The sequence below is a fragment of the Furipterus horrens genome, unplaced genomic scaffold, assembly GCF_987537825.1.
Source record: "Furipterus horrens unplaced genomic scaffold, mFurHor1.1.pri manual_scaffold_16, whole genome shotgun sequence".
In the NCBI taxonomy this organism is placed as follows: Eukaryota; Metazoa; Chordata; class Mammalia; order Chiroptera; family Furipteridae; genus Furipterus; species Furipterus horrens.
The window spans coordinates 10,737,215-10,752,536 of NW_028327186.1; the positions used below are offsets into that span (position 1 = coordinate 10,737,215).

At 47.1% G+C, this 15,322-nt stretch overlaps 2 protein-coding genes across 3 annotated transcripts; one reads left to right on the forward strand and one right to left on the reverse strand.

The window, feature by feature from the left end:
* Positions 1–632: 632 nt before the first annotated feature.
* On the forward strand, positions 633–12,967 carry CUNH15orf40 (chromosome unknown C15orf40 homolog). Of its 2 annotated transcripts, none has more exons than XM_090263588.1 (5): positions 633–795; positions 1,111–1,237; positions 3,007–3,134; positions 4,716–4,813; positions 12,657–12,967. In XM_090263588.1, the coding sequence occupies exons 1-4, from the start codon at positions 682–684 to the stop codon at positions 4,809–4,811; spliced, it is 465 nt and encodes a 154-aa protein (XP_090119714.1). In that variant the 5' UTR covers positions 633–681; the 3' UTR covers positions 4,812–4,813; positions 12,657–12,967. The 2 variants fall into 2 exon arrangements, with proteins under 2 accessions (XP_090119714.1, XP_090119716.1); XM_090263590.1 differs by lacking the exon at positions 12,657–12,967 and adding an exon at positions 5,799–8,027.
* RAMAC (RNA guanine-7 methyltransferase activating subunit) lies at positions 10,799–13,732 on the reverse strand. Its single transcript, XM_090263591.1, has 3 exons — positions 13,681–13,732; positions 12,289–12,481; positions 10,799–11,588 (listed from the first exon to the last, which is right to left on the reverse strand). Exons 2-3 carry the CDS (start codon positions 12,456–12,458, stop codon positions 11,402–11,404), a joined length of 357 nt encoding a protein of 118 aa, XP_090119717.1. The 5' UTR covers positions 12,459–12,481; positions 13,681–13,732; the 3' UTR covers positions 10,799–11,401.
* Between the last annotated feature and the right edge of the window lie 1,590 nt (positions 13,733–15,322).

Genomic DNA, 15,322 nt, shown 5'->3' on the forward strand with positions numbered 1-15,322 from the left:
CATGACCTCAAGAACCTGCAGCTCAGTGAACTGGAGTATCTGGCCTGTGTGGTTGTGGTTAAGCAGCGGACACGGCACTGCGCGTTCTGGGGACACTGCCTTAGGGAGGGTGGTGTGCTGGAGAGCAGCTCGCCTCTCCCACGGCCGCGGCGTTGCAAACGCTCCGCCGCGCCGCCCCGGGCGGTGACAGACGGAGTGGCTGTGGGAGGTACAGGCGCCGGGACTCTACTGACATGGGACAGCCCTGGAATTGTTAAACAATAAATACTATCTACTTATTTAGTTTTTGGTCCTTTGTCTTTTTCTTGTAAAAGCGGAGTGCAAGATGCCATTTTGGAACCTTTCCCCCCAAGTCTTCATGTCACGTGCCCCTCCAGGTACCAGCCAGCGCCTTCCAGTGAGCCCCGATGGTTCCCCGCACCAGTCAGCCTCCTGCCCCACGCCGTGGGGTCCGAGCGCCTGGCCCGCGGTGGGCGCCCGCCGCCCTGGTCTCCGGGGCCACTTGCTAGGAAGAAGGGGCCCACGTGGCCCCGGAGCCGCGAGGAGGATTGCCCCGCCGGCCGGCAGGTGTCGCCCTCGCGCCGGAGCCGGGAGAGCGTCCGGGCCGCTCGTGCCGCGGGGCGCGCAGGCGCAGAGGGCGTTTCCGGCGCCGGCCGTCGCGCCGCCGCCTCCCTGGGGTGGATGCTCCGGCTGGGCTGTGCGGCGCGGCCCGTCGGAGCGGGACCTGGCTCTCGGGCCTGCGCCCGGCTCCCTGCGGGTGCCGAGATGCCGAAGAAGGCTGGCGCGACGAACAAGGTCAGTAGGAAGTCCCGTGGCCGCGGAGGGGGGGCGGGGCGGGCCGCGGGAGAGAAGCGCCGGCGGGGGTGGGAGCCCCGGCCGCCGTCCCCTGGGGACGCTCGCTGGGCCACGTCCGCCGCCCTCCGCCCTCCGCCCTCCGCTCCGTGGGGTTGGTGGGGCTGGAGCCACGAAAGGTGCCGGAAAACCATCCCACGGACGGTCAGCCCGGCTGGTCCCGGCTCGGGGCGGAAGGGGCGGAAGGGTCAACTGTGTGGGGAAACAGCTTGTGACCCGGGAAGTCGTAGAGCGCGGTCGTCGTCGTTGTCGTTTTAGGGTAAAACCCAGAGCAAGGAGCCAGAGAAGCCACGTCCGCCCCCAGGTCCGGTGGCAGTTGACCCTAAAGGCTGTGTCACCATAGCCGTCCACGCCAAACCCGGCTCTAAGCAGAACGCCGTGACAGGTACACCTGGCCCCGGGGGCGGGGGCCTGTGTGAGGCCGGGGCGCTCCCCCTGATCCTGCACAGTCGGGTGCGTTGTTCGCACCTGCGGTTAGAGGCGTTTTCACTCTTGAATTCTAGGTACTAACAAAGTTGTAAAACCAAGGGCTAAGAGTGTACGAAGTCCAAAGCATACCAGATTGGGTGAAAAACCATGCTATGTTTTTTTCTTTTTTATTAAAAAAATATTATTCTTTCTTTAGATTTTACTTGTTTTTAGAGATCTGAGAGGCTTGATCATCAACTCCCGTGTGAACTTGTTTTGAACCAATACGATACAGAACATTTCTGGGCCCAGTTCTTTGATTTGTCAGACGGGAAAATTGGACTAAGTTGAAAGCTTTCAAGCTATTGCCTTCGGAATCCGGGGGTGGACAAGGAGGCGGCCAGCAGACAGGGTTCCTGAGCAGCTTAGTTTACATCTGTTTTAAATGTTGGGATTTCAGGGGAAATTGTGTGTGTGTGGCAGGGAATTCTGAGTGGGAAATAAGTTTAAAATCCATTGATCTGAATTATCTTGAAGGTCTTTTTCATCTCTAAAAGTATGTCAGCTTTTAAACCTAAGACCTCAGAATGGGGGTGCTAGGCCTGGTTGTATGAATGGCCACGTCACTTTGGATGTTTGTTGGCAAAACCCTCCTCAGGCAGCATTTTCTGAGTAGTTGCTCTGGACCCCGTCTGCTGTTCATGTACCGTGTTTCCTCAGCTCTAAGATGCGATCAGCTCTAAGGGACACAAATATTTCGTGTACCAGTGAGAAAGACAAAATCTGTATCAGTTAAACACTTTATTTCCATCTGTTATAACAGGGCGGTTGTTTTACCTCCGTCTTGTGGCATCTGTGGCCAGGTTGCTCACACAGGGAGCGTGACCGTGTGACATGCCTGAGTGACCCCAGATGGAGGACCAGCTCACGCTCACTTGCTCTGAGCAAACACTTCTCTCTCCGAAGTAATAGTGGAGGCCTGCCGGCAGGCTGCTCTTTATAAAGACTGTACTGACACGCGAGCCGGGACCACGCTTCAGGAGCAGTGTTCTTTGTCCCTAATGTCAAAGCCTGAGTTTAACTTTATTTTTGACTCACAACATTGCTTTCTAGCTGTGTGACCTTGGGCCCATCTTGATGCCTATTTCTTCCTTTGTAAAACGGAAATTATATTGGTATGAACGTCTTCATAAAGTTAATATTTTCAGAATCCTGAAAACATGTTTGTGTGCCCTTAAAATTAGTGTGTTCTGTAAATGTTTATTAAATACTGCGTTTTGAAAACATTAAAGGCGCATTTCACGTGAGACAAATCCAGCCCAATGCTCTCGTTTGCCGGAAAGGCCCGGAACAACCCTGTGCCATGACTGCAGTGTGCTGCCCTGTTCACCCTTCTCGGTGACGTTGCCGGGGCTGCGCCCCACCCCTGACTCCCCGCCAGCACTGCTTCCCATCAGAGAGGCGCTGTTTCCAGCTGCCTAAATCCAGGGTCCTGCCCAGGGTTCTGCAGGCCCAGCTTGGTCAGCGGGGTTGGGGTGAACACGGATTTCCTTCTCTGGGTTTGTTTTCTGTAATGGTGGAGGCGTGTGTGCCATGCTGTGTTCCCTCCAGCCTGCCTGGTTTGACCCTTCACTTCTGCATCCAGCACTTACTCATTGAAAACCTGCCGTGTGTCAGGCAGATGCAAACTGTCCTCACCTCCCGAAGAAGAACCCAAGGATGAAGTCCACACTGTTCTCATTCCAGATCTGACCGCTGAAGCTGTGAGTGTAGCCATTGCAGCGCCTCCGTCGGAGGGAGAGGCTAACGCTGAGCTCTGCCGCTACCTCTCCAAGGTCTTAGAGCTCAGAAAGAGCGACGTGGTTTTGGATAAGGTAGGGATCTCTTTTTCCATGTCTCTTTAAATGTCTTTGATTATCACACTTGAGTTATTATTTTTAAAATACTAATCTTTTTTCTTTTACAAGTAATTGAAAAACTAGTTGTTTTTAACTGTCATTCATTTTACTACTAAAATCTGTGAATTCTTATTTTGTCTCCTTCGTTTCTACTGCATCGGCCCTTATTCAGACTGTCCACATGCTGCACTTAAGGGGCCCCCATTTCCAGCATTTTCTCCTTTCCAAATTCACTTCTGACCTGTCAGGTTAATTTTGCTGCTCTTTTCCTTCGAGTCGTACCATACTAAACAATCTAAAATGGTCTGTATGGTTGGTCATCTCCATGAGTGAGTCCGTCAAGTGTTTCTGGCCCCGCACATTACCTTTGCTCATTGGGAGAAGTTCTTATGATGTCATTCACACCACAGGTTTGCAGGAGGAGGACATCAGATCACCTATCTGGGAGTGATTTCTAAAACTCAGGTTCTTGGCCTTTGCCCTAGACTTCCTGAAATAGAACCTGCAGCAGTGAGGCCCTGCCCTTTCTGCATCTCTTAAAGTCCTACTTGTTGTCCAGTGCTGTTCTCTGTAGTGCCCATCCTGGTTCCAGCTGGCATTCCGAGTCGTTGATTAATAGGCTGCACCTAAAGATCCACCTGATCACACCAGGTCCCTCAGCATCCCCTGCCTGTGGCAGGTCATTTCTGGTTTTCTGCCCGTGTGTCTGCTGTGGCGTTTGCCCGAAAGGCATTCGCCACTTCTCCGCCTGTGCAGCTTCTACCCAATTAGATAAAGCCCTGCCTGGATTTAACCTTCTTTAAAGGGTGTGCTTCAGAATAAATCCTTTTATCGATAGTTGTCTTAAGTGGCTGTGGAATAGTAACAGTTGGAAATGTGAAACTTTTTTGGGGGTTTTTCACAAATGTGTAACAGCATAGAGAATAAATATCTGTTCTGCATTTTGGAATTTTTTAATCCAAAGTTTATGTGAAATTGCAGTCTTCATTTTGGCAACTTAAAAAATAATTTTCACTTTAAATTTAAACAAAAGAATTACTGCAAACCAGAATATTGTACATCTGGATTCTGTAGTCATTTAAACTTTTTAATGCCCAGCTTTCATTATTACAGAAATTAATGTCTGAATGCAAAAACCCTGGAGATCTGTAAAGTTTGTAGTGAGATGGAATGTGAGAGACAGTCTTTGGTTGGATCACAGTGGCCAGGAGAGAGTGGCAGGCCGCCTGTAAGAGTCCCACGAGGGCCCTGGCTCGTGGCTCAGTGGATTGAGTGCTGGCCTGTGAACCAAAAGGTCACTGGTTCGGTTCCCGGTCAGGGAACATTCCTGGGTTGCGGGCCAGGTCTGTGCAGGCAACACATCGATGTTTCTCTCCCTCTCTTTCTCCCTTCCTTCCCCTCTCTCAAGTAAATAAAATCTTAAAAAACTAAAAAAAAAAAAAAAAAAAAATAGAGTTCCATGAGGGCACGGCTGCAGTGCATACAGCTGAGGTCTGTCTCTCATATGTTAGAAAGTTTAGTGTGTTATCCTGACATCCTCTTTTCCTTTTAATCCAGGGCAGTAAATCTCGTGAAAAGGTGGTGAAGCTTTTGGCCTCCACAAGCCCAGAAGAGGTCTTGGAGAAATTGGAAAAGCAAGTTGAAAAAAAATAAAAGTAAGACATAAAAAAATACATCCTTGGGAAAATTTTTTATTGCTAATGATGAAGAGGCTGTTACATAGGACAATATATTTAAATGCACAGAACATGTTAAAAACATGTATTTAAATAAGAACAGGTCTCAAGAAAGAAGTAGCAGTTTTACTTAAATTTTTAAGGATTAGCAATTTTAAAGGTACTATACATTGGATATAGGTTCTAAACATCCCTGACCGCGAATGGCTTGGAAAATATTACCCAGATTTCATGGCATTACAGAACATCAGAGCTGGGAAGGCTATTCCAGATGACCTGATTCAGCTCCTTTTACTTTGTGACAGGGCTTCTGATATCCCGAAGTTGAGACACACTCAGGCTCACACTGTGCAAGACGACACCTAGAACCCAGATCCCTTGACTCCTAGTTGGATGCAGTTTATCCCGACTGTAAATTGAAAGGATGATATTCCCACAACACTTGTGGGATTCGGGGGATTGCCTCCTAATCCGGTTTACAAGTGACAGGAAAGCCTGTCACACTTTGTAGTCTTTATGTTTTAAAATGCTTATCTATAATGCAGAAATGTTTTCTGCATCGTGTTTTAAACCCTTGAGAATTTAAGGAACATGCAAGAGTAATCAGGGCTTGTACAGGCATACCCCATTTACTGCACTTCGCAGATACCGGTGCTTTCACACATGGAAGGCTTGTGGCCACTCTCTGTTGAGCAGTTGTAGCGGGAGGGACCATTTTTCCAACAGCACCTGCTCACTTTGTGTCTTTGCGTCACAGTTTGGTAATTCTCGCAATATTTCAACCTTTTTCATTATTACTATCTTTGTTATGGTGATCTGTGCACAGTGATCCTGATGTTACTAATGTAATTGTTTTGTGGCGCCATGAACCACACCCATGTAAGACGGTGAACTTGATCGATAAATGTGTGTGTTCTGACTGCTCCACCCACCAGCTATTCCCCGTCTCTCTCCGTCTCCTCAGGCCTCTCTGTTCCCTGAGACACAGCAATAGTGACATCAGGCCAGTGAATAACCCTACGATGGCCTCTAGGTGTTCAAGTGAAAGGAAGAGTCGTACGTCCCTCACTTTAAATCAAAAGCTAGAAATGATTCAGCTTAGCGAGGAGGGCCTCTCCAAAGCCGAGATAGGCCGGAAGCTGGGCCTCTTGCGACAAACGGTGAGCCAAGTTGTGAATGCAAAGGAAAAGTTCTTGAAGGAAATTAAAAATGCTACCCCAGTGAACACACGTGTGATAAGGAAGCAGAACAGCCTGATTGCTGATATGGAGAAAGTTTTAGTGGTTTGGATAGAAGATCAAACCAGCCACAACATTCCCTTAAGCCAGAGCCTAATCCAGAGCAAGGCCCTAACTCTCTTTAACTCCTTGAAGGCTGAGAGAGGTGAGGAAGCTGCAGAAGAAAAGTTTGAAGCTAGTAGAGGCTGGTTCATGAGATTTAAGGAAAGATGCCGTCTCTGTGACATCAGAGTGCAAGGTGAAGCGGCAAGTGCTAATGTAGAAGCTGCCACGGGCTGCCCAGATGACCTAGCTAAGATCATTTGTGACGGTGGCTACACTAAACAACAGATTTTCAATGCAGACGAAACAGCCTTATATTGGAAGAAGATGCCGTCTAGAACTTTCATAGCTAGAGAGGAGACGTCAACGCCTGGGTTCAAATCTTCAAAGGATAAGCTGACTCTCTTGTTAGGGGCTAATGCAGCCGGCGACTGTAAGTTGAAGCCGATGCTCATTTATTATTCTGAAAATCCTGGGGCCCTTAGGAAGTATGCTAAATCTACTCTGCCTGTGCTCTATAAATGGAACAACAAGGCCTGGATGACAGCACATCTGTTTACGACATGGTTTACTGAATATTTTAAGCCCACTGTTGAGTCCTATTGCTCAGAAAAAAGGATTCCTTTCAAAATATTACTACTCATTGACAATGCACCTGTTCACCCAAGAGCTCTGAAGGAGATGTACAATGAGATTAATGTTATTTTCATGCCTGCTAACATAGCATCCATTCTGCAGCCCATGGGTCAAGGCATCATTTCGACTTTCAAGTCTTATTATTTAAGAAATACATTTCGTAAGGCTCTAGCTGCTGTGGATAGTGACTCCTCTAATGGATCTGGGCAAAGTAAACTGAAAACCTTCTGGAAAGGGTTCACCCTTCTAGAAGCCATTAAGAACATACGTGATTCCTGGGACGAGGTCAAAATAGCAACATTAACAGGCGTTTGGAAGAAGTTGATTCCAACGCTCATGGATGACGCTGAGGAGCTCAAGACTTCGGTGGAGGAGGTGACTGCAGACGTGGCGGAAATGGCACGAGAGCTAGAATTAGAAGTGAAGCCTGAAGATGTGACTGAGTGGCTGCAGTCTCATGAGAAATCTCTAACGGATGAGGAGGTGCTGCTTATGGATGAGCAAAGGAAGTGGTTTCTCGAGCTGGAACCCACTGGTGACGATGACGGGAGGATTGCTGAAATGACAACGAGGGATTTAGAATATTACATAAACCTAGTTGATGAAGCAGCATCTGGGTTGGAGAGGATTGACCCCAATTTTGAAAGAAGTTCTGCTGTGGGTAAAATGCTATCAAATAGCATCGCCTGCTACAGAAGAATTATTCGTGAAAGGAAGACTCAGTCAGTGAGGCAGACTTCACTCTTGTCTTATTTTAAGAAATTGCCACAGCCACCCCAGCCTTCAGCACCCACTGCACTCATCAGTCAGCAGCTGTTAACACTGAGGCCAGACCCTCCACCAGCCAAACGATTACGACTCCCTGAAGGCTCAGATGACGGTTAGCATTTTTAGCAATGAAATACGTTTTAATTAAGGTATGTACGTTGTTTTACCTGCACCTTGCATTGACAGAACCTAAGCAAAACCCGACTCATCCTGCCCCTGGAGGCAGGAGCAGAAAACCCAGACTCCTGATTCCTGTGGGCCTTTCCCCACTCTTTTGCTGGGTCGGGGCTGGAGAGAGAACCAGGACATGTAGGTGATACCTTTGCAGCATTTAAAATACCAAACGGCTAACAACTCCCAAACTTTAGGAGGCAGGGCTTTCCTGGGCTGTGGGCTCCCAGCGTCCCGCCTCTTAACAAAAATTCTAGGGATTTGGTTAAGAAGTCCCTTTAACTATAATGCAGAATATGAATTTTGGAACCCACCATTGCTGCCACACACTTTTTTTTTTTTTTAAATACGTGTGGCTGGAGACTAAAAATATAAGAACCTAGATTTTCAATTTAGATCCAGGAGGTGGCACCATAACGCAGAAGCAGAGCCACAGAATTTGAAGAAGGAACTACACTACACTCTCCGGGAGATCCCTTCTGCCCTGCCTGATACCAAGGATCCTTCTTGTCTCTTTTCTCAGAGAGACCCCTGAGGCTGTCTGCTCATACCTTCAGTTTAGCTCAGGCTAGAGTGTGTGTTAACCCAGGCTGACTGGGTACCCAGAAGTTCAGGGTCCCTGCCGTGGCCGAGTCAGTGTGATCTCAAATGCCTCCCTTAACTCTACAGGTTTCAGAAATCCCCTTTTCATTGGTGTTTTTGAAAATAGAATTAATTCGGCTGGACGTTGACAGGAACGAAATTCTAAACAAGATGCCCTATTTATTAATAGGAGTTGAAAACACATCTGCCAATGAGACCGTATAGTGGCCTCCTCTGGTGAGTACATTCTGTCCCTTTGGAAAGTCTCTTAAGAAGCCAGTTGTTTGGAGGCTGCTTAGAGCTTGGGATCGGGGCCAGGGAGCTGTGATCACTTGGAGCTCCCGTTTCTGCTGCAGGGGTAGACCCGTTATGTGTTATCAGCCCCCCTACTGGGACAGTACTAGACACTGGTGATTTATTTATGGCACAGGAACAGCATTGTGAGTAGGGGCAAAAAGGGGAAACAACCCAAGTGTCTACCTGTAGGAGGATGATCATAGTGTCATTGGTAAATCCATACTATAGTATGTTACGTTATTAAAATAACATCATTAGATTTTAATCTATAACTACTGACTTGGAGTGATGTCTATTATATTTAGTTACATAAACAAAGCATATACATATATGTGTGTGTATGTGTGTTTGTATTTTTATATACAAAATTACCTTAATAAAAAAAGGGAAAATGTTTATGTATATCAAATTTATATGTGTTTGTGTAGGCATGGGGAAAGAGGCAACAGACCATAATCACTGGTTGGGTGTAGATTATTCATATTTGTATCATTTCATTTTTTATATTTATATGTACACAGAATATATATAGTGGAGGAACTTTTAAAATGAGAAAAACACAAAAGAGAAGCTCTAGCTAGCCCTTAGCAATTAGAGCAGCTTTATTTACCTAATTCAGACAGCGGCTGGAGCTCCTGGAGGGAGTTCAAGGCACTGGCAGTGGGAAGAGACCATGAGATCATCGTCACGTCGTCCCTGAGGCTGGGGAAGGCGCTGAAACCCGGAGAGGGTCTGACTGGTGGTGAGCACATTTGGGCCCTTTAGGCACAGGAACAAAGCAGCAGCTGAATTAGCCCACCCGCCCACGGGGACGTTGGTGGAAGGTCTGTGAGCTGCACGTGTACCCCTGCCAGCCCAGAGATACCCTCACTCCTTCTGGAGGCACACTGCTGACATAGACGGCCCAGCGTAGTGACAGATACTTCGTCTGCACGCCCTCACTTAACCCTGCAAGGGGGCAGGCAGTCAGGTCTCACATGCTAGGTCAGTGGAAGACTTGTTCGCCTGCTCCTCCCCACCATCCTGTAAACCTTAAGGTCCAGGGGGTGTTATCCGCAGCCCTGTGGAGAGCGGCAGGGTAGGTATTAACCTGTTTTTACAGGTGAGCAAATGAACTCAGAGTCTAAGCGATTTTCTCAGGTGACACACGTTGCAAGGACAGGCCTAGAAGCCAGGACTCCTTATGCTTAATGCTGTATGCTGTTACAACAGACCATCTATTTGAGATTAATTCCATTTGACACTATTTTAGTTCTCTTAAATTATCATTACTTTTTTAAAATGTTATCTTCTGTCTCTATGCATGAAGCAGAAACCATGTCTTTTATTTCTTCCTGGTTTTGGGCACCGAAGGGCAGCCGGATAGTGACTGCAGTTTAAAAAGAAAGAAAAAAAAACCCCCACCAGCACATAGATAACTCATGGAGAAATAACTCGTGTTTAAGGCAAGATTCTTATCATATTTTCAGGCAGGGCTGGTAGTCAGGCCATATATATATGTACCCTGGTTACCCTGGTATATCAGTGTTAAAATATTTAAATATTGTTGGAAAAATCACTTTTCTTCTGAGCTTTCCGAGAAGCACCCCTCATTCCAGCGTGGCCCCTGGACCTCCACCTAGAGCTCCCTACTTTGTGTCAGAAGTGCACATGGCAGAGGGCCTCCAGGATCCTGCTCTAAAGCTGCGGTCAGATACTGTCCTGCTTGGCAGTGCCTGGGTGCTCTCAGCTGATAAATTTTTAATAACCCATCTGCTTTTAGAGAAGATCCTGGGGTGTAGTCAGGCCATGGTTAATGCTCTGGGCTAAATATCTGTAGTGTCACGACCTACCTTTATGGTTGCCTATTATGTAATTAGAGGGGCAGAGGAACCCCACCCCCACCCCCATCTTTATTTACATCTGAGTGTGAATAGTTGGTTCTATTCGATCCTTTCCAAAAAAAAGTTACCTGAAAGGATGGCTCTTCAGGAAGCGGGGAGAGGAGGGCAGGGTTGGGTCCAGTGCATGGAGATGCAGTCCCTGGAGAGATCAAGGGCCTAGAGGGGACCGCTAAGACAGAAGGCAGATCAAGGAGGTTGCTTTTTCATTCCTTTGGCCTGTGATGAAATGTGTACTCTTAATATTATTTTTAAGTTAAATAAGCCCTTCTCAATGGATATGAAGGACAGAGTAATAAAAAAGCATAAATTCTACCCACCATTAGATCAAGACACTAAAACAAGGTTCCTTCCTCATTTTACGGTTTTATTGTTAATAGTCCTCTAACAGGAGACTAAAATGATTGTGGAACTGACTCATACCTATAGAGTAATTACAAAGTACCACGGTCACGTGACAACAAGAGCCCAAACAGAAATATACAATTACTTTACCTTCCAGCTGCTGATGGTCAGGTACAATACATGACAGCTAAGCATAGCTGTGCATTCACGAGTTGAATTTAGCAACCTCTGAAATTTTGGGAATGAGCACATCCAAGTATATGGATAGTTCCTCATGTTAAAAAGTAAAAGCAAGCATTTTCTATTTTAAAATTCCTATTTTATTTCTGTGTAAAACAAAGAGAACTGAGAGTCAAACAAGGAAAAGACACACAAAGTTCAAAGCACTATGAAATCATGAAACGAATCTGAGGTAGAAGTTAAGCAACATAACCCAGCAACCATCACAGCTCTCCAGCAAGATCTTACTTAAAAAAAGAAAATGTCTCAAGTTCCAAGAAATTAATGTGTTTTCTAAAATCAGATGTAAAATATGACCAATAGAAGAAACGTCTACATTTCTGTGTTAACAAAGCAGACGGTCTTACTAAAAGCTGCTGACGTCCCCATCAGTAATAACCATAGGGAGGCCGCTGGTTGTAGCCATAGTGTCCGTACTGGTGAGAGTAGTAGGGCTCTTGTCTGTGCTGCTGGTAATTGTTACCCCAGGGTCGTCCGTGCCATTGATTGGATCGGTTGTCGCTTGGCCACCCCCGTCTGCTGTCCCTGCCTCTAAACTGTCTGTTATCTTGCAACCTGCAATAACAAAACAAGAACATTTTTATGCTTCCCTTTTAAGAAAACACATGACAAATCCTATTGCATTTGATTTCTCAATTGAATACTAAGTAAACAACAGTGAAAAACGTTTTTCTCTATAGAACGTTATAACACCAGTTACTCAAAATATTCCTAAGATTTAAATCATTCTTTCACTGTTATATTGGGCATGGTTTGCAGAGAAAAAGCAGACTACAACACTAAACCCAAAACAATAAGGTAGTTCTGAATGGAACTGAAAACTATTATATTGTAAAAAATATATAGACATATACATGATAATTTATTATTTTTATCTATTTTGAATTATTAAAAGTAACTTCCACTGTATAAACTTTCTAGAGTAAAACCAAAAACATTACCTTCTTTATGGGATTTTATACAAAATTGTGTAGAAGATGCTAGGTTTTTAAAGTATATTTGCCAATAAAAGTCCACGGAATGTTAAAAAAAACAAACATTAACACACACACACAATTGAAGAGTCAAGAAAAAAACACATGGGCTCACAAAATGTTAAAACAAGTGTTTTCCAGTCACTTAATTTGTGCCAGGCACTAGGTACATCACACTGAACAGAAACACTCGTCCCTGTCCTCGGTGGTCGTCTGGGCTAGCAGACTGAAGCTTCTCTCCCAGGTCAGCCACCTGCAATTCATTCTCAAGTCATACATACCAATTGCCTCTGTTTCTTTGGTTCCCACCAGCTCTGCTATTCCATTCCTCAATGATTGGAGGGGACTCAGGTGGGCGTTTCAGGTAGTCCTGGTACTCTTTGTCATCTTCTGTGAATCGGTTGGCAAACATCTCCTCAAAATTTGCAAGAGCTTCAGACGTATCAGTCATTCTGAAATTCTGTACACTCTTTTCTATTAGAATAAAAACAGAATTAACAGTATTTTACCAGTGAAAAACCAAGGAGTAAACAATTTTAGGTACACCAGGGTAAAATACATGACATTGCTTGAAGGATAAAAAAGCCAATTAAAAAAAAAAGGCAGTCTAGGGTATTTTATAATGGTATCCAATGTATTCTTATTCCAGATTCTATGATGTATGAGAAATTACTACAGATCGTCTAATCGCTATAAGAACTGAAATCTGTATCGGCTGAGTTCTCAGGACCACTGTGGATTCACTCAACAAGTAGCATTCCTTCACCAACATTTTCAGAGAGCCCTCTATATCTAAGAAAAGATTTTGCTTAGACCTCAGAGGCCTAGTTCTTGAGCAACCAGAGGACAAAAAGTTCACTTCTTGTAATCTTCACTCAAATCCTGGAAGCCAGCCATAGCAGCGTTCTGTAGGTAACCCCACTTCCCAGTCTTCCTCGGCCAGATGCTGGTCCTCATTCCCTTCCCTTACCCCTTCGAGCCCAAACCCCTCCTCCTGCTCTTTGCCTCAATACTCCTAAAAGCGGTTTTCTGATTTGGGGCACCTGTGACACCATGCTAAAACTTTAAAACCAAGTATCTCACTTATCTGGCATCCCTGAAATTATTTTTCTTACCATATTTTAACTTAGAGTTTTTGACAAAGAGATGTTATATTGGAAGACGGCTGCTTCACTAGTTTGTCCTTCCTCCAAATCCCTCAAAACCTGCAAACGTTTGTGATACTACCTCTGTCCCAACAAATTTAAACAGATTATTGTTTGGATGCAAGAAACAATATCCAGATGTCTTAACCTTTCAAACTACTCTCTCAGAGAGTATGCCTTATTAAAAATAGCAGACTTTCCATGTGTCTGGGATTGGCAAACTGCTGTCAAATTCTCAAATCCAAGGTATGATTTAAAATAAATTCTGCTAACTAAAGGGTGTGCATGAATTTCTATAGGGATCACGGGAATCACTGGGAAAATGGCTGATAGCCAGATGGGCAGTAAAAATCACAAAGCTGTGCTATTCTATTTATATGTTCTTCTGCATCACCCTCCCACAAGTAAATATATTTGTCACTCATTACTCATGAGAATGAAACTTAAATAGAATGTTATTAACCAGTGTTACCCCCAATAAATTTAATTAAGATGAATATAATTTTTATTGATTCAAGCTTTACTCACCGCAGGGGTTCGAAACTGTACCGTTTAATGTTTAGGTTGTCTAGATCTGTGGGAGGCAAAAAAAAAAAAGCCTTCAAGAAAACTCTCCAAAGGGGCGGGGGCGGGGGAGGGACCATAAGGGCTTAAGTTAATGCAGGGTTGGATTCAAAGGGCTCTAAGGCCTTCCAGTGTTAATTTTAAAGAGTGCTCAAAAGTGCCTGCGAAGAGCTAGAAAATGATACAAAGACTTGTCCTCTGGGCCCTCAGAACCGATCTCCTAGTTCCAGCAGGAGAGGTAACTTAACAGGGTATGTTTTTTTCCGCGCAGCCTTTCCGATCTGCCCTCGCACATCAGTTTATTTACCACAAATAAAACCACAGCGAACTCCGGCTGCAGGCGACCGACCTTGGAAAGGACTAACAGAATGGGGTTTCGCTGCCCCAGGAGGTGAACCCAGGGGCCAGGGGAGGAAGGACTGGAAACCACCGCGATTTTCAGCCCGCTCCCACAGCACACCAGAGCTGGTCGGCCGGGGCTTTGGCAGATCCGCTCCCCTCCGAGGCACCTTAGATGTCCGGGTGCGAAGGGGAGTAGAGGCCGTGAAGGGTCAGGGGCGTCGGACCTCGCGGAGCGCCGAGACCTGCAGCCGCAGCCCGAGGACAGCGGGCCCGCCGCTCGCCTCGGCCCGCCCGGCTCCCTCCTCCCCGGCACCCAAACGGTCGTACCACCCGCCAAACGCTGTGTCTACTCAGTTCGGGCCGAGCTCTGCCGCTGAAACGCGCAGCAAACCCACCCCTGGCTCACCACGCTCCGTCCAACTCCACGCCACCGCACCTCCCCAAGGTAACTGAACCGCTACTGCCAGAATCGGGCCGCCCGACTTCCGCTTCCGGCGAGCCACGGGGAGGCGGACCTGGCAGGCCTCGCGATACCTGGGGTGCGACGCGGGGCGCTCCCCCAGTCGGACACCGGTGCGGTTCGCGTCTGCCTGCTACCTGTTCAGGAAAGACGTGGCCGAATATTAAGTCCCCTTGACTGGGAGCCGGTGACGGGTGGGGGCGGGAGTCCTGGGAATGTGCAGAGCGGGGACGGAAAGGCCGCTTCCGGCCGCCGGCTCCCGAGGGCTGTGAGCCGTAGGCGCGAGCCGGTGACCCCAGCGACGCGCTGCTGGCCCCGCGCCGGGCGCCTGACCGCGGCAGAAAGAGTTCCGCAGGCCGCCTGGTGCGGGTTTCCCCCAGACACACCCCCTCTCCTCCGGCTTCGTTCGCCAGCGCCCAGCTGCCTCCCAGAGTCTTGGCCGCGTGTCCTCAAACGCTGCACACGCCGAGTGTCCCAGGCAGAACTGGGCCTCTTCCCCCCAGAGTCACTTTTCAGACTGTGCACCCTTTGTGTTCAGGCGTGGAGACACGGGTGTCTGTCGTGGGTGCCGCTTATGTCCTTTCTGGCGCCCACCAGCCGCTAGGTTCTGTCGATGCAGGACTTTGACGCTCACCCACGTTCCACGCGGAAACTCCCGTTGTCATCCCTGAGCGGTGGGCGTGCGGTGCCTTTCCCGGGGGTGCCGCCGCTCCTCCAGCGCGTCCCCCGCTGGCCCGTCTTACACGCAGCTGCCGTAGCTTTACTCATTATCCTTTTTAAAAACTGTATTTTCTTTCTTGGGAG